We start from the raw sequence: 18,262 nt of genomic DNA, 5'->3' as shown, positions 1-18,262 counted from the left end.
TGAGATACATAAAATACTTGTGTAACCAATTTCGATAGAGTAAAATACTTTATAAAGGAGGATGTGAGCATTACTGACTCGTATATCAAGCATGAGAAAACGGGCATGATTTCATTGTACGCATGCACAGTACCCAAAGATGGGAAATTTCGATGGGTATGATGAAATGTTAGAATACCACCAATTCGCATATTTCTCCTGCGCCCCTCCCCTCCCCCTCAGTCACAAGTCCTGCATGCAGCAGCAACATCGGGACAGACACAAACAGGAGGAAGGCTAGTGAAGAGGAGCTGGTTGGTAAAATACATGCTGGTAGTTTATTTTTGAGCCAGTTTTCATGCACATGTACAGTTGTGTTAATAAAAGTGTCTGTGTGACATTGGGGACATTTGGCTCTGACTTGGCTCTCCATTTATTGCTTTAAGGAAAACATATCGATCTATATACTGTATATTGCCGTTCAGCAAAAAATAGCGAGATGTGGCTTTTTGTCCATTTCACCCAGCCCTAAATTATGGTAATGCTCAACGTGCAGGATATGCCTCTGGATCCTTAAACAGACATCAGCTGCCCTTAAGAAAACCAGTAAATTTCTTCCTATGACTCCTGTCTAGTGGATGCTGGGAACCTTGGCCCCGGGACTCAAGTGTTTAAAGGCAATGCTAATGCTTAAAGCGCTACATAAATAAAGGTGAATTTCAATTCAAATAGTGGTGTGGGGGTTGCACAAAAGAAGCAAAAACAATATCGCGACTGCAAATTTAAAAATTTTATTTAACTTTCATACAACTACTTCAGTCTTAAAGGGAAACATCAAGTTTCATTCATTTTATAAAAAATTGGGCTCTCTTACAGATTCTTTTGACGTCACATTTACAATTACGTGAGACATTGCATTCAAACAATGTTTCTTTTCACAAAACTGGAGATTATAAAAAGAAAACCCTGAACTCTGATGCATCCGATACATAAATCACCCAAATTTATACAGTGAAATGAATAGCAAAAAAACGCATGTGCCCAAAGAGTCTCTTTCAGGCAAGTCACCTTTCTGACCAACAAAGCATGGTGATGACTATAAACGTTCAAGGCCTTCATCATACATTTCGTTTTTAATCCCTGATCCACCTTCAGTCCTCATGAATGTTGAAGAGCTTAGCTACTTCATTTAGGTCTGCATGTTCCTCCCCATCCTTAATAATCTTAAAAAAATAAAACAAAGAAAAGGACACTCATTACCACGATCACAGTCCTAATTTCTCAACTCTGTATGTCATTGCAACAAATGTTGATTTGTAAGCAGACGTGTTACCGATTTACACTTTGCCATTGATACAGTGTAAGCAAAGGCCAATCACAGTCGTTGCGGTCTATAAATCTGACAAAGTGTTCTGAAACGTGCACGTTAAATCACTTACCTTCCTGGCTATGGGCATTCTATTGAATACATTCCACAGGATGATGCCCACTACAACCTTGTCACGAACATAAAAGATGACTCCCTTCCCATAATCCTCTCCCTGCTGGGGTATGCGAGGAGGGCTTGTGGAAGCGGCTGCTTCATCGCTGGCTACTGCTTCAGTCTCGCTCTCTGACCGGATTCCAGTTCCTACAAAAATTTGCAAAGAGGGTCATTTCATCATGAATGACATTTAGATTTCTCACAGGCATCCTAAAATCCATATTTTTAAATATTTTATTCGCTGAACCACATTTATTGGTCACTAACAATATTTACTTCCAAACTGGTACACTTATGCACTTCGATTTTTAAATTGCCTAATTGAAGAATTTATCAAGTGTATTCAGTCTTAAATTAATTTTAACATTGCAATTGACAGCAGGATCCAATTTGAAATGCAAAATCAATTTCTCATCATGCTATAGGATGCTAAGAGCTACATGGCCATTGAGCTGAGGGCCGTACCTGATTCTTCAGTAGCAGCTTTTGGTGTGTCTTTTGGTGTTGCTTTCGCAAAGACTCCAACTGTTGGAAGGCTACTGTCCACAATCCCAATGGCTTCATAGCCTACATCAGGGCCAAGGTCACTCCTAACACACAACACGGAAATCGAGATTTAATGAATGAAAATTGGGCTGCACAATATTGCGTCGTGATATAATTGCGATTATATGGCACTGGTGTAATACTCACCTACATTGTGTGCGTAAAATATTTGTCTGGTCGCTGGTTTTTCAGTACTACACGGATGTTTACTTACACCCACAATTTGGTATGCAGATTAGTAGTATATTGTGATGTCTAAAATGTAGTAATCGGTATAAATTCAGTGCATCCTTATGTTTATTAAATTTGGTTAGGGGAGCACACCACACGCTACCATTCCGGTATATCGTAGACGTGACACACACTGTAGTCGAGGTGAAGAAAGGTCAGCAGTCGCATCATGAAAGAGGACATATGGACAAACACCGTAAAGATGTCGATGGTGTAGTGGTACTTTTTGCAGTTTAAAGTCTGACATGCTCATTAAACATAAGGATACGATGGATCTATACTAGATTACTAACTATTGGACATCACAATACACCTCATTAATATTTTAGACGTACTACTAAAAATCGCCAGGGATGTACCAATACTGGCATCGGGTATCAGGCCGATACTGCACTCATATAGTCACTTGTAAAAATTCTCTGATACCAAGAACAGATACAACTAAATTGCAACATCACGTTAAAACTCAAAGCAGTAGTGTTTTTTTTTTTTTTTTTGCTGCTCAATCAGATTTCGGCATCTAGCAAGAGATACATCAACCGGAAACATTTGAGAAGGCTAACTGCACAGAACACTGGCGCTGGCAAATTGACAAGAATACACAGAAGATATCAGCGGTTTGGACATATTTTAAGATAAAAGATAATGACAGAAGTAAAGCAGATTGTAAGCCCTGTTCTGCTAAAGTGTCAAGAGGAAGAAGGGACAGCACGTCATTTAACACAAGCTATTTGATCAAAAGATGCATCATAGTGCAGAGTACATGAAGTTTGCTAATGCTAGCAGAGAAAGACCGCAACAACAAACTATAGTGTAATTTCCGGAGAAGAGAGAAAAAAATGTCTAGAGACAATCCACGTACAGTAAAAATAGAGGCTCTTACTACATTGTCAAGTAGGTCCTGTCACAGACATGCCTCAGAGCAGGGGCGCAGGTTTCATATCATTGCGGAGGACGGGTATATCGGGGTCAGAGTTGCAACTCCATATCGCATTATAGGTTCAAGTCACATTATAGTTAATATTTTTTATTAGTAAATTATTGCTGTAATAGTTACAATAAAGTGAAATTTCTCTTTCCATTTTTACTGTTATTCATCTTCACTAATATGCTAATTTCAGTGTGTTAATGTCCCGCATTATGTATGGTGAATTCCCGGGAATTATTAAAATTATCACAAATCGTGAGACTCTGCCACAAATGTCTGGTCCTGCATTGTGGAATAATGTCCTCACCTCAGGGTGCACTGTGGTGCCCTTGTCACTCTCCAGCGCCCTGTCTTCTCTCACAAACACATCCTAACTTTTTTTTTATTAAAGAGAGAAGGAGAAGAGTGAGATTTTTCTGTCACACTCAGACTAAGTGGGCAGGCTCGGCCCAATAGAGTCGCACGTCCAGTTTTCCGCCAAATGTATTACTCTCATACAAAATAAACAGTCACTGACTAAATATCTTTTCATGCCATAGTGACATATTAATGGATGTTCTTTGCATTATAATCCATTGACGGAGAACTCTTGTATATCAGAGACTTTGTCTACACAAACGTGTGTTTATATTTGGTTGGAAATGGCCGTATGTTATGCATTTTATTTGATACAATCTGAATATTAATATGAGTAACAAGCTAAGCAAATCTGAAAATAAGGGGAAAAAAACTCAGTTCATTGCATGTGATGATAATTGTTAGCCTGGTATAACAGGTTTTCGTAAAAGTTCAAATTTACTCATCAGTAATGCTTGGTGAAAAATGTAAATGAACAGATGGGTTACAAACAAATTTTTATTTGAGTATTGGCCTGGTTATGCCAAGTTGGGGGTGGGGCTGATTACAGCATGTTGCCGCTCCCACCACCTCAGGGATAAGAACCTGAGTACAGCTGTGCAATGGGGGGGGTGTCACTCAGCATCTCACCCCTGCCTGGTCAGGAGAGGTCACTTATTTTCAATGTTATAAATACTGCCTTAAGCACTTGTATTGGTACTTGGTATCAGCATGTATACAAATGTAAAATACTCATAAATCGGTCTGAAGAACACGAGATTGGGGCGACCCTATCATCTGGTTAACAAACTGTGGGCGCAAGTAAATGTCTGAATAGTACGGAATATTGGGGGTCTGGATGAATGCGTACACCCACCATCTAATGCCCTGGTAATTACTGTGTACGGGCCATATAATCGTGACATATCATGCAGCCCTAAATGAAACAGAACTTTACTCTCTGATCAAAAAGTTGAAATCAAGCCTCACCAGAACATAGACTGGTGCCAATAGGGTTTGCTGGCTCCAGTCATGTTTTCCCCAGCCAGTCTACCGCTCACCACTGCATGGTCATGGTGCTCCACCCGTCGCCGGCCCAGTCTGATGTCATAAAAGCAGGCTGCATCGCCAGCCTATGGAAACAACCCACCGGTGAACACTGACCAATACCATTTGTAATCCTACCTCAAACTTTGTTTTTCATTTCATATTTCGAAAAGCTCAGGTTTTTAAACTTAACTCTCCAAGTGAAAAACAAATATTCATATTCCGATTTTAAGCATCAATTCTAATGTAAAGTGCATACCACCCAAATGTTAGATCGGGCCTGCAGTTCTGAATTGACCCGGTATCCTCCTAAGTCAGAGTCCACCTCCAGGCCAGCAGACTTGGCGAGTTCCACACTTGGCTCCAGTCCCACTGCAGCTACAATGTGATCAGTTTTTACCTAAATGAACATGGGTAACATTTAGAAATGCACACATCCAGCATGGCAACAACTGCTGTTCAAAAACACAAAGAAAACCACCCCTGTTTTGTGTTGCACTCCTTTTGCCCTTTTACACTTCTTGTAGAGATTCAGTATCCCCTAGGGGTGCTGCCCATTCAGACTTCAGTGATGCTTTCCCACAGTTGTGTTGACTTTTTCTTCTAGATCTGCTACCAACTAACTCATTCCACTTTGTTCCACAGACGATCAACCCTTAAGAACCCTTCATCCTCTCCGTTCTATGCTTCTTGATGTGGATCAGAGAGCAGAGATCAATAAGAGATTTAATAACTTTCACTTGGATTGATCAGAGCAGGCTATGCCAAGGAAGGAACTGGTGTCCCTGTTTTGTGAACTCTAGTCTATTTGTATTCCCAACAAAATCTGCTGCACTCAAATCACAAAAAAAATCTTAATACTCTGACTCAAATCGCTCTTTTGTTTATTTTTTACAAAATAAATAGACAAACGATAATAGGGACAGGAGGGTGGCACAGTGGCGAGCACTGCAGCCTCACACCTCTGGAATTGGGGTTTGCATGTCATGCTCTCTCTGCATGTTCTGGAGAACCCATGTTCCTTTGGGTTCTCCAGGTTCCTCCCACAGTCCAAAAACACGCTGAAGTTAATCTGAGTGACCAAATGGCCCGTAGGTGAGTGAGTGAATGGTGTGCATGCCCAGCGATGAGTTTGCATCCCAACACGGATTATTCCCAACCCTGCAACTGTATATTCCAGACCACCATAACTCACCTTAAGACAAGCAAGTATAAAATATATAGGTCACAATAGGGTCATTCCATTGAAATTCATCAAATGGCCATTGTATCATTGTTGATGAAATGTAGCATGTGAATTATGAATACCTTGCAGAGCGCAGTAATGTTTTTTGTTTATGCATTTTTTATCCCTTTGAGATACAGCACCTTTTACAAACCAGGGGTAGCAAAAAAAAAAGAGGACTTTTACATGGGGTGGTCATATTTCATCAAAAATGGGATGCAAAACCTTAGAAGTCTGTTGAATTAAAATGGAGCGACCCAAGAACTAGATTTGCAGGGGAAATATACTGGGTCCAGGCACCCCAATGTGCCCTAGAAACCAAGGCTCCAGACTGGTGCAACAAGAACCAGAGACATGTCACTGAAACAAGCCAGGCATGGCTTGCATGTTGGCACGCTGGAAAAAAGTCAAGTAGCATTCCACAGGCCCCTGTGTATGAAGTGCATCACCGGACATCCTGAAGTTCAATGCATCATTGGATAAACAAGGGAGGGGCATGCACTTCACTTCTTTAACCTATCACAGACGTCCATGTCTGACATCACCGCATTTCTCACGACAAGTTGGGGCCAATTTGCGGCTCAGCAAGCTAAGCTTCTGCATCTGTGATCAGGTTACTGGATCAAACCTTGGGCCACTAAGCAAGGCCCTTAACCTCCAGCTTTATTAAATTATAATCATCATCAAGAAATAAAGACACAGCCTTACATTGCTCCAAGCAGCCTATGAAAGCGTCTTCCTATGTCATGTACTTTAACAAAAGGCGTACATAATAAAACAGGTAGTTTACAACTCTGCGTAACAGAAAACAATGGTTTTAATTAATGGTGATGTCATACAATGAACACTGACTGGTTACAGAAGCGAAACACAAGCCCCTCCCTTGGTGACTCAGGAATGCATTCAACTTGTGACATTCGTGTGTCACATGCATTTCATTTGTGTTGCAAGGTCTTGTTTGGTCTTTTGAGGTTATTATTCCTCACAGATGGTTCAAACACACTGACAGACAAAGCACACTTAGAGGCTGGTTACGGCTCATACCAAGAGCATTTTCCAGTCCACCTGCATCACTGTACACGCTGTTCTAAATCACCAGGAAATCACAACACTTTAGCAAGAATGTGATTCATCAACTAAAGTTCAGAGTTCAACACAATCACCCCAATAAGCTAACTACCAAACTGAAAAATTAAGGCTAAACTGGCACCAGGGGCGACAAACTTTCAGCCCCAGACCAGCGCATTTTGTTCTCGTTCTGGGGAAGCTCTGATAAATGATGCTAGCTTGTGACCGCGGAAGCACCCCATACATATCAGATAAGGTAGAAAACAAGATGTATCAAAAGCAAAAATAAAGCTACAACATGCCACATGGTCAGCTTTTCACGAGAACATTGCCGTTCAATCTGTCCCCCTATATCATATATTGCACACCTATAAAGGGAAAATTTCTGCACCATTTTACATAAATACATCAAGAAAAAAAACAAACTGAAAGGCAGTAGCTCCCTAAGCAGTGAGCTGATCATCTCCTTGGTGGCCGTTGCCTGTCAGTATCAACATTCCCTTTTCTTTCAGCCTCATCACAGCATCACATCAATCTGTATTAAGTGGCATTAAAATTATTCTTATGAGCACAATGCAGTGAGCAACTTCATGGAAACAGCTGACCAGAGTAGCTATTGACTAAACGTTTATCTATTACTATATGTCAATTTTATTTAAATGCATTTTAATATAAAGCACACTGAATTTGTTTATGACATGTGCTACATAAATAAAAAGCCTACTTGTTCTCAGAGCGTAACATCGGTTTGACTGAAATGTAGCTTGTGTGATTCTGTCCTTTCTACCTGGCCTCTCGGCACTCCTGACCCCCACATGGCTTGTTCCATGGCTTACCCTCACCTTCAACAGGGGATTTGTTTTTCTGAAGCTCAGGAGCTACAAAGCATGTGATGAATGTGTTATTTTACTGTAAACAAAGTCATGCTTTAAAATTCGACTAACTAGGCAGGTCAGCCTTACTGATACCAGTCTCATCGGCGCCTTTATTTCCCCTGGGTTACCACTTGTGGCGTGACAGTTTGCCTGGAAAGCATGCGTCAGTTTGGCACATTCGGCAGCGTCATCCACTAACCGTCTACTTTTTCCCAGTCTGACTTTTCCGACGTCGCTTGCCATCTTTCCACCATCCATCATTTGAGAAACTTCCAGTAATTAGCAACGGCAAGCAACACTGCGCTCGCTCAGCTCTAAATGACAAGCGATCAGATGGACGCAAGTGCTGTGCATTTGCACGTTTCTTTATGCAGAGCAGTCGGGTGTATTATGTGCATGTATGCGTGGATGTATGCGTGCATGTGTGTGTGTGTGTGCGTGAGTTTGTGTGCATGGCTAAAAGTCGCTGGTTAGCATTTTGAATCGCTGTTGTAGAATTTTAAAGATTAGTTTCTGACCAGCACAACAGCAAAGCAGAGCAGCAAGAATCCTGGGTCTCCTGATTTGCCACTCAAGACTGGGCCTAAACACAAATTAACAGCCGAACAATCACCCTCAAACTCCCATGATAACGAAACACTCCTCCCTGACCCCAAAGACAGGCATACCACAGGGCTGCATCCTCAAACTGCTGGTAGGCTTGTACAGGCTTGTTAGAGAGTGCCTCCTGACAAAATGCACAACAGCTTCATCTGCTGGCCGCTTCAAGGCTCACCAAAGAGCTCTACAGCGAGTCACCAACATGGCCCAAGATATCACAGCTACCTCGGATCTTTACAAACTGCACTGACTAGAGAGGGTGGTCAAGACCATTAGAGCTTCCTCCCACCCCAGCGATCAACTGTTTGCTCTCCTCCCATCCAATCGGCACGACAGAAGCATTCGCCCCCACATCAAGCAGCTTCGGCTTCTCTCCACGCGTGTATCCGAACAGAACTCCAAGATCCAAAGAGTGATTTCAAAACATCCCGTGTACTGAAATTGCACTGAATCGTGAATCCAAGCACACAGCTATGTCTAGGCACCTGCTTTATAGAATTCAAAGGTTGGGATTAATTAGAGATGGCAGCGACTGGAAAAATCCCTTCACACACTAACCCATTCAAGATGGCAATGGGCAAGATTTGCACATCAGTCCTTTAACAAAAATGGGCTGTGTGCAAGTAGGCAAATATATTGGCAGTAAAAAATGTGACCAACATAATTACAGTATGCAAAGTATCAATTTTTAGCTCTCGGTGAAATAAACATCACCAGTGCAATTTGTAAATTAATAATGTAAATTATAAATAACAAGAACAACAACAAAGGAGTTGCCAAGAGCCACCCACTAGCACACAGGCCAAAAAGTGCAGAAGACCACACTGACGGGAGCGACCAAAGGGCCCTGGTCAGGACAGGGACTACCCTGTGTTCCCTGGCAAAAGCAGAAAGCAAGAGAAAAGTAATTCTCCTACAGAATACACAAAAGTGAAAGGCTATACTTACAACACGGCCGTCCTTTAGTTTGATTTCTACTTTGCCATCCTGGAAACTGACATGCTTCACTACAGCCTCGGTCATGACATTCACCCCCTCTGTAACGAAAATGGGCAGCGAAGTAGCTGAGAAATCTCATTAGGAGGCACTCCTGCAACTACAGAATGGTGAAGGGCCGTTTCACTAATAATACGCAAAGATTCAAGTGCTTCTCACCTTTCCTGACTTTATTAGTCGTCCAGTTGCTCAGATATTCGGGCAACACCTTTCCCATGTTGCCCTTTTCGGGAAACATCTGAATCACCTCCAGACCAGTTTCTTTAGCTGATTGAGGACAGAATTGGAAGCTTGTGAGTGTATTTCCTTCAACGATTGGCTCATATCTGAATCAGAGGTTCCCAGCACTCAGGAAAGTAGCCTTACCTTTCCTACCCAGGGCACACGCCAGCTCACTCCCCAAAAATCCACCTCCAACAATAGTCATGGACTTGACTTCTCTAGATATTTTCTCCAGACACCTGAAATCTTCAATCTATAAAAGTCAGACATTCACACAGTTAACAATTCGATACACTAGTTCCACGTTAGAATGCCTTTTTGTAGTTCAGTTCATTCAGATATGCACTCAAGTTAAAATGTTTGTCATAAAAAAAAAAAAAAAAAAAACACAAAAGCTTTAATGTACAAATACAGTGAATGACCATCTAAAAAGCATCCTTCATGCAGGTATAATGCAACGAATTATATAATCAGATTTCTAAATTAAAATCAGCAAGATTAGCCTTTTTATAACTACAAGTGTCATTTTTTTCCATTGCCAAATTTGTACAATCCAGAAATATACACAATTCCAAATTGTGAAGAGAAAACACAAAGACTGCAGTGCACATACCTTCCTGAAGAGGGTCGTGTGCTGTGCTACAGCAGCTCCAGCCCGCTCAAGTACCTGTAAGTTCCTTGGCACACCGCCTAAAACAGCCCGAACACTAAATTACATACATTATTAAATGGCAAACTGAAACGGCATTCTAAATGCAATGTCAGAAAAAGACTCATATATGGACTGCAAAAACAACAACAATAATAATTGATACTTTATTGATCCCCATGGGGAAACTGTCTTTATGCCTCCCCTCAACTTGCTGTGTGTAAAGTAATCTGTCCGCCAAGGGCAGCCACCCGCTGCCAAGCCCAGGGAGCTGGGGGACGAAGGCCTTGCTCAAGGACCCACAAACGTGCAGAGGTGGAGCCACACACTTCCCCCTAAAACTCACCGGCAGTTTAAAGGCACAGACAGGGTATGGAACCGTGATCTTCGGTTTACAACACTGACGCTTTACCCCCAATCTCAATAAAGATTTTAAAAACACACACAGAGCAAACTGCTACTGAATGTATGCAAGCTGTGTATGCAAAAAACACACACTATATACAAAGACAGCAAACACCAGATCCACCCCATATACAGATCATTATGTAGTTTAGCTGCTACGCAGCAGGGGTGGAGATTTCCCGGTCCAGTTCTGGTACAAATCCAGACCAAGATTTTGTTTCAACCAACCAGTTCAGTATAAAGAGTCACAGTCACAGAGTACTCAACTGGTTGGTCGAAACAAAATCTTGGTCTGGATTAGTACTCTCGGGACCAGAAATCTCCACCTCCGCTACGCAGTGCTGTCTCGACTTACCTGTGGCAATGAGGCACTTGTCGTAAGAAATCTCAGTGTCGTCATTTAGGCGCACTTTGTTTCCTCTTACATCCATGTGCACTACCTATGAGAGCATGTCAGGAAATTCAGAGCAGGTACTATTTACTTGACTTACCAGTCCAGAGATATTGGCTTCTGGAATATCCACGCACACACGTGCACATGTACACACACACTAGTTAAACCGGGGCCTTAAAAATATTAGATTTTGCTTTAGTCAGGAAAAAAAATGGAAACATACCTTTTTACCAGTAAGAACCGCAACCCCACCATTCTCCACTTCAGATAACTCGCGAGGACTGACATAAAAAGATGGAGGCTGGAAATAGATGCTGTCAAAAGAAAAATGCAGATTATTAAATAATCCCAAGGAGAAATCCACAAACACCTTTCCAGAGAACGGGACACACCTTCTCTCTTTGCCATTCCACTGTTTGAAACGGAGTGTGTCTATCACACTAGGATCATCAGAGAACCACAGCTCTTTGGAGAGAGGAGGACGCATGTATGGCAGATCCGATTCATCTGTAACGATTAACACCTAAGGACATAGCAATGTAAACCCAATGGAGCTGATCAGAATTCGGCAGTAGTTCTGATGTCTAGTCTGAACGGGGCAAACGGCATTGCAGCTGAAACTACGCTTTGGACCTTTACATCATTAAGGGTCAGGGTTCATAAACGGACATTTTATTGTACTCGAGAAAAATACTTATTCAGTAGCAATACACAACTCCACAAACAACTATAGGTAAATGGTATAAATCCCAAATCACATTGAATAAAAGTAGGATGTCTATATGGCAGTGAGTGTAGGTTACTTGTTCCGATTTGACAGGCACACCCTGCTTCAAGAGAATTATCTGGTACCGTGTAGCATGGTACTGACCCTGGCGCCAGGATCCCGAGCCCGAATGGACCTGGCTGCGGCAAAGGCGGCGGTACCACCGCCGATCAGCAGGTAGGGGGCATGAGGGGGGACTTCGGGGAGGCTCACGGCTGCATCTACCCCAGGTGTATGGGAGACAAATGGCACAGCTTTAGACAAAACAGATCTGAAAACCCAGAAAAGGGTGTTCTCCTGGATAGAGAAGTTGGACTTCATGCCTCAAAATACCTGCTGCCGTCTTATGTACAAGCCTTTCCTCAGGGATAAATACCAAGGCTGGCGCTGTGTTGTGTTAGCATGACTTAAGGATTAAATCTTGTCCTTCCATTCAAGTTTCAAAACTAATGACAAAATTTCCAGTGCTGTTAGCTCTTACCACTTTCAGTAGAAGACGGATCCGTCTTCAGTTCTCCAGGTGTTGATTCCAATACTGGTGCAGATACTGTCAGAATAATTGAAAGAGAAATCGAACTGCTTTGTTTTGGTAAACAGGCTGGAAATTTTCACTCTTAAAAAAAAAACAACTAGATATGCTCGAAACAACGTGTTAAAGCAGGATTTCCCCAGATGTTAGTGTTAAAGAGTCACAGGTCTATGCACGTTTGCAGACCAAGCAGTGCGTGCTCACTATGGTACCAAGGACCCCATAAAAGATCTTTCAGTACAGAATACATGATGTTTTAGTACTGCTATGACTGCAGTCCTACAGCATGCAACTGAAGAAAAATTAGGCACCAAAAAGTCAGAATGCAAAGCAAGTTGATGCATTAGTAGACGATGGTGTCTAGACAAGAGAGCGGTTCAAACTATCCAAGGTTAACCTTTAGATTCTGAAATTTTGTTGGAATCACTAGGGCTTATGGTCTTCTCCTGAGCAGGAAGCCCGGCACTTCCTCCTACGACTCCCTCATTCTGCTCTGCAGGTCCCCTTTCTGCTAAAACAGAGGCTGTATTCTCTTCCACGGTGGCCAATTCTTCCACATCACGAATGCCAGGCTCTTAATAGCAAGAGATTGCATGCAAAGTCAGCAAATAATATTACAGCTTCCTCCGACGCTCACATCCAGGCTTTGTGAAGCAAAGTTTAAGCAACTCAATATCTACAAGAAGTCAAATATATTCTAGAAGGGAGAACTTACTCAGTAATCAGCACTATGCATGAACCTCTGGTACTACTACTGAATTTTTTTTTTTTTTTTAAAGCTAGGTTCAGTTTCTTGAGAAATACGAGATCTTTTGGAAAACGCAATTAAAAAAACTAGTGCACCGAGGTTAAAGAAAAAACTTCAAAACATCAACTGTCTACTCAATTACTTTAAAAAAAAAAAAAAAAAAAACACAACACAAATTTCTCTTAATCACTTCTGCCGATGACCTTGTCCAGGATAAGCGGTCAGTAGTTGGATGGACTTATTTCTGGTACTACCGTAATTTATTCAGGTAAAACAGCTTCATAATTTCATTAATTTTAAGCAACTTAATAGGAGACTTGCAATAACAAAACCTGGAAATTAGATACTTTTGGAAAACAAAAAAGTTTTGTCACAAATATAAACAATGACAAAACAATGTCCTAATCTAAAGTATTCTTTCACTACTGGCAAAACTGACACCCACCCAACAGGATAAACAAAGAAAATACAAATCACAAGAATCATAAGACTTTTCTTAACTAAGACAAACAATTTTTGATAAAAAGTATTGGGCATCAGGACTGCAGACACTAATGAGTTACATAAACTGATATTTAAACTTTAGCGTCTTAAGTGGAGCAGAGGGTCTAATACATTATAGGGATATTATGATCAACATGTGTAACTCTTCAAGGAGCGATTAAGTTATATAAGTAAAATATAAGTAGAATACTATTATACAAGGAATATATTTCTGTTAGATGTAGTCAGGTTTTGGGACATTGCAAAAAAAAAAAACTGGGAAAAAGCTTTTGAAATTGATTAAAAACACTTCTGTTAGAAAAGTGTAATCATCTACACATAGTTTCAAAATAACAACAGGATCAGGTCTCTATAGCAGAAAGCAATAACAGCAAAGTAGAAGAAACCATTAGTTATAACATCTAAAAAGATGCACACCATTTGAAGTTGCTGCCTTGGCTGAAAGAGAATTCAAATTAATGATCATTTACTTAACTTTTAAGTCACTTGACAAACTGGTTTGAGTTAAGTTTATAAACAACAAACCTATAGGATACATTTGCATTATAAAACTAAAACAGAAATTGAAGAGCAAAAGCCCACCAACCTACCTGCAGCTGGTGTGTGGGGGGTAGCTGAAGCATCTTCTGAATGCTGTACAGATCTGGAACTTATTTCATTAAGTCGATCCTGGTACCTCTTCTTATCTTGTGACAATGTGCTATACATCTTCAAGAAAGTTGAGAAACCGACTGTCACATGCTCAGCATTGCTGATATTCAATTCAAAGTGCAGATGAATAGAAATTAAAAACGGAATCACACCAAACACAGCACAGAGTCTGGCCTGCAGCCCCTTGACATCATTCCCCACAACTCATACACGCTGTATGAAAATTAGACAAAAACTAATATTTTGAGCTCATTCAGTAACTATTAAGCACAGTGTGGAAATTTTAAATTGAATGGGTGTAAGTAAAACTGCGTATTAATTACACTGACAGGAAAATACTGGAACAGGGTTTGCATATTTGTTAATACCGAGTTCTTGTACATAGATTTGTTGTACAAAAAAGAATAGATATCCAGGATAAGCACACTAAGTAAAATACAAATGTAGAATTTCAAACTGTTTTACTGACTTCCAGCTGCCAAAAAACAAAGTTCAGTTTATTTTGTTGCAAAAACCCTTTATTTTGCTTTCCAGTACAAAAATACACTTACATATATTCCTCCTCCAAGAAAAGCAGCACCCACAATCATGAAGTAAGCAGCATTATCGCCTGCACTCCCAGGGGCGCCTGACGACATCAGGGCCTTTGGAATCACTGGCACCATTTTGTCACATTTCAGCACTAAGAGAAAGAAAGGTGGATTAGACAAATAACAGTCTCAGAACACAATGACTGAAATAACTGTACTTAAATCCAGAACCATAAAATGGCAAACTACATTCATCGCTAACATGTAGAAAGCAATCACAAACTGAAGTGTCATTCTACTAAAAATAGCATTTTACGGCCATAGGCGAAATACTTTAGCTTACAAGGCCTCTGTTTAATAGTTAACCGTGCACGACCTTGGTACAAACTTTACAAGAAAAGCCTTGGGGTACAGACATGCAGCCCTAGCTCCCTGCCAGGGACACTGGGCACCATATCTGGGAACGTAGTTATTTCATTCATCTTTAACACTCCGGTGTGACATTTAACTTAAAGACTGTGCAAGGCCTGAATACGTGCACCAAATTAACACAAAACTAACAGTCAGTAAACGCGAAGAAAACCTTTTAAGAGCACAGTTTAGCCAGATAGGCATCTAAACTGAACTAATAAATGCAGAAGTTACACAAGACACAAAACCTGCGCAATGACCATCAAATACAAATTCATACTCACGTAGTTCGCAATCATTACTGACCCTTAATCAACTGCTATTGTCAGTAGCAAGCCGGCTAATCTGTCACAACTTGATATGACACTGACGTTGTGCTATGAAATACTAAAGCGAAAGGATTAAAGTGGACTCTACCTTTGCACATATAAAACGATCCATACGAATTCACACCGAAGTGAATTTCACATTTGTAATTAGTAACGTTACATCAACTCGCTACAAGATAGCCATGCCTTAGCGGCCTGTCAGCTTCGCTTTCAATACTGGGACGCACGATTTGTTGGTCAGTTAACAAAAATGAAAGAAAACAAGAATCACACTCAGTAATTTGTAGGCAGTGAACTTACACGGCTATCACCAGTAGGTACCGGCCACACAGAGACTGTAAATACATACCCTTTCGTCGAACATGATGGCGACATAAACTTGAGGAGGCTCGAGCCAATGGAGCCAGCTTCTGCCACAATGCCGTGCACTTCAACATCCTCACTCCTCCACTAGACTATACCTGTGGGCAATAAACCACAAGAAAACTGACCCAAAGTAAACCTGGGTGCAAGGCACCACTCTACGCGTTCAGGTCTCCCTCAAGGCCTAGAGGAACCTTCAAACAAACCCCGCCCATCGGCAGTTGCTTGACAGTCGAACGGAATATTGTCATTGGCTGCTTCAAACGTCAATCTTTGTGAAGCTGTCTTTACTCGATTTCTATTGGAGTTCATACGGTTAGGCTAAAATCGTATTTCCGTTTTTAGGTCAAAGGTCAAAAAGGTGGCTCCGGAGTAAGATGATAGGTAGTTAGGAAGGTCAAATCACTTTTGTGACGCGGGATTGGCGCTAACTTGTGTGGCCGCTTGTGTCGTGGTGCGGAAACTAGTACTGTTGACACTGCGGAGTCTTTGCAGGTAATGGATTTGTTCATAGACGTCCATTGATTTATAGTTAATCAACCGTTTTATAAGGCATTTGTATTATCTTTAAACTTAGCAAAGTGTGAAATGCTGTCTGTTTATGATTGCACCTTAGCGAATGCTCATGGTATCCCTGTAAAATATTACGGCAAACACAAAACTAAAGACAATAGTTGATTAGAAAACTGAAATATTTGGGAAAAGATATCAGAATGTAGACATGAACTTAATTTTTGGGTTAAAAAAGGTCTTTCTATTTTAGGAGACATTTTATTAACTAAAATGGAAGCATGGCACGTTGAACATTCTAGATATTCTTTATTGCTCCCCAGCAAGGTAATAAAAGTAATATAAATAATAATAACTATAAATAATTTTTATCAATTTTATTTGGGAAAAAGCCGCACTATGTAAGAAGATACACCGTAGTACACCACTTTGAAATGGGTGAGTTTAAGGCTTATTTGCATTAATGGTAGCCTTAAAACTAATCGGTTAGTCTGATAAAACGTTTTGGCATCATATGCAAGTACATTGGGGATGTGTTGATTTGTTATTGAAATATGTTTTGTCTAGCAATAAATTAATGATGTAACTGTCCACATTTCATAAGAATATGCTACTCTACTCGATATAGATTTCATAATACCCTAATATGGGATTACCGACACTAATTAAAAACAAAGCATTGTTCAATACAGAATGGACGAGGAGTGTATTTTAAGTTGCAGTTTTTGGATGACTGAGGTCTTAGGTTATCTCACTCTGAATTTTGTTTAAAATATGATCCTGGCTGTGCTTCAAAACATTACAGGTCCATTATCAACCCATTCCATGTATTTACCAGCCGAACAGTTTAAAGCTCTTTATCTTCCACATCTGTTTGCTGCCCACAACTTTGATGACTATGTACTTTATAATTCCCTTTAAATAATACAAAAATAACGTCAACAACATGTTTCATTTGGTATATTCAAAAGCTAATCCAACTTTTTTATGAAGCACAAAGTCAAATCAAAACACTGCACGAATTTGTTTTAGCATTGAATTCATCCTAAAACTAAGCAGCATAGGATCAGCCAATGTGGCAATCTTATGATCACATATATACAGACCTAGCCTGCTGAACCACTCACTGACCCCCCATATAGATTTTGAACTTGTAATTGAAAACGAGGAAGGATTTGTAATCAGTATTACACTCCATTCCATTCATTATACTCCATTCATAAATCCAAATATTCAATAAGACCTGCATTTTGTATTTTTTATGAAGAATTGTACCATTAGGTTTCCTCCGGGTACTCTGGTTTACCCCCACAGTCTAACCACATGCTGAGGCTAATTGAACTTACTAAATTGCCCATAGGTGTGCATGTGTGAGTGACTGGTGTGGAATAATCGGGTTGGAAAATGGACAGATGGATGGAATTGTACCGTTATATCTCTAGAATGTACGAAGAAATCAGAATTTTGACTCCCTTTGTGATGAAGAGCCCTCACAAGAGTCTTATTTGAGACCTCAAGTCCAGTTCAGTGATTAACTTCATAGAGATCTAGGGCTTCTTGTTGACATCTGATTTTCCTGTCCAAAGTCTTTGAAATCTTGCACTTGTGGCCTCATCCAGGTCTGATCCTATCAGAATGTGACTCCTTATACTTTGCAATGATACAACACACAGCAGTTCTGGACCCTGTGAACGGCTTGAAACTTGAAGATGGGCATCTACTGCCTTCTTTCTGAGGTCCAGACTAATTTCTTCAGTTTGGGCATGATGACTGACCACCCCAATGTTCAATAAATTAGTTATACAGCAATCTTGGACTTCCTAAAATTTCTTAAAGTGCACCAAGTGGGGTCCTTTGCACTGATGTATGGAACATTTTACTCTGTAAAGATTTATTCATGTTAACATTAACCAGAATTTTAGGAAAAGTTTCCATTT

General features: G+C 40.5%; 1 protein-coding gene and 1 long non-coding RNA gene across 4 annotated transcripts; one reads left to right on the top strand and one right to left on the bottom strand.

Annotated features, from left to right (window-relative positions):
• Positions 1 to 754: 754 nt before the first annotated feature.
• Positions 755 to 16,029, bottom strand: aifm1 (apoptosis inducing factor mitochondrion associated 1). 3 transcript variants are annotated; one of them, XM_048983663.1, is made up of 18 exons: positions 15,802 to 16,029; positions 14,734 to 14,864; positions 14,122 to 14,239; positions 12,677 to 12,853; positions 12,232 to 12,297; positions 11,856 to 11,971; positions 11,377 to 11,507; positions 11,208 to 11,298; positions 10,946 to 11,030; positions 10,150 to 10,226; positions 9,681 to 9,789; positions 9,474 to 9,581; positions 9,267 to 9,355; positions 4,810 to 4,950; positions 4,494 to 4,636; positions 1,928 to 2,052; positions 1,419 to 1,609; positions 755 to 1,202 (listed from the first exon to the last, which is right to left on the bottom strand). In XM_048983663.1, the coding sequence occupies exons 1-18, from the start codon at positions 15,887 to 15,889 to the stop codon at positions 1,131 to 1,133; spliced, it is 2,058 nt and encodes a 685-aa protein (XP_048839620.1). In that variant the 5' UTR covers positions 15,890 to 16,029; the 3' UTR covers positions 755 to 1,130. The 3 variants fall into 3 exon arrangements, with proteins under 3 accessions (XP_048839620.1, XP_048839621.1, XP_048839622.1); XM_048983664.1 differs by lacking the exon at positions 12,677 to 12,853 and having other exon boundaries at positions 15,802 to 16,028; XM_048983665.1 differs by lacking the exons at positions 12,232 to 12,297; positions 12,677 to 12,853; positions 14,122 to 14,239; positions 14,734 to 14,864; positions 15,802 to 16,029 and having other exon boundaries at positions 11,377 to 11,491; positions 11,856 to 11,965.
• Positions 16,030 to 16,265: 236 nt separating this feature from the next.
• LOC125712656 (uncharacterized) lies at positions 16,266 to 18,133 on the top strand. Its single transcript, XR_007383362.1, has 2 exons — positions 16,266 to 16,763; positions 17,945 to 18,133. It is a non-coding gene; the product is annotated as an uncharacterized LOC125712656 (long non-coding RNA).
• The last annotated feature ends 129 nt before the right edge of the window (positions 18,134 to 18,262 follow it).

This window comes from Brienomyrus brachyistius, chromosome 18 (genome assembly GCF_023856365.1).
Source record: "Brienomyrus brachyistius isolate T26 chromosome 18, BBRACH_0.4, whole genome shotgun sequence".
Lineage (NCBI taxonomy): Eukaryota > Metazoa > Chordata > Actinopteri > Osteoglossiformes > Mormyridae > Brienomyrus > Brienomyrus brachyistius.
This window is presented reverse-complemented; position numbering and strand designations above follow the sequence as displayed.

Coding starts and splice junctions, on each gene's coding strand:
- aifm1 (XM_048983663.1), bottom strand. CDS start 15,889: ATGTTGAAGTGCACGGCATTGTGGCAGAAGCTGGCTCCATTGGCTCGA. Junction 12,298..12,676: donor CAAAATTTCAGAATCTAAAG/GTTAACCTTGGA, acceptor TTATTCTGACAG/TATCTGCACCAGTATTGGAA. Junction 11,508..11,855: donor CTCGGGATCCTGGCGCCAGG/GTCAGTACCATG, acceptor CTATGTCCTTAG/GTGTTAATCGTTACAGATGA.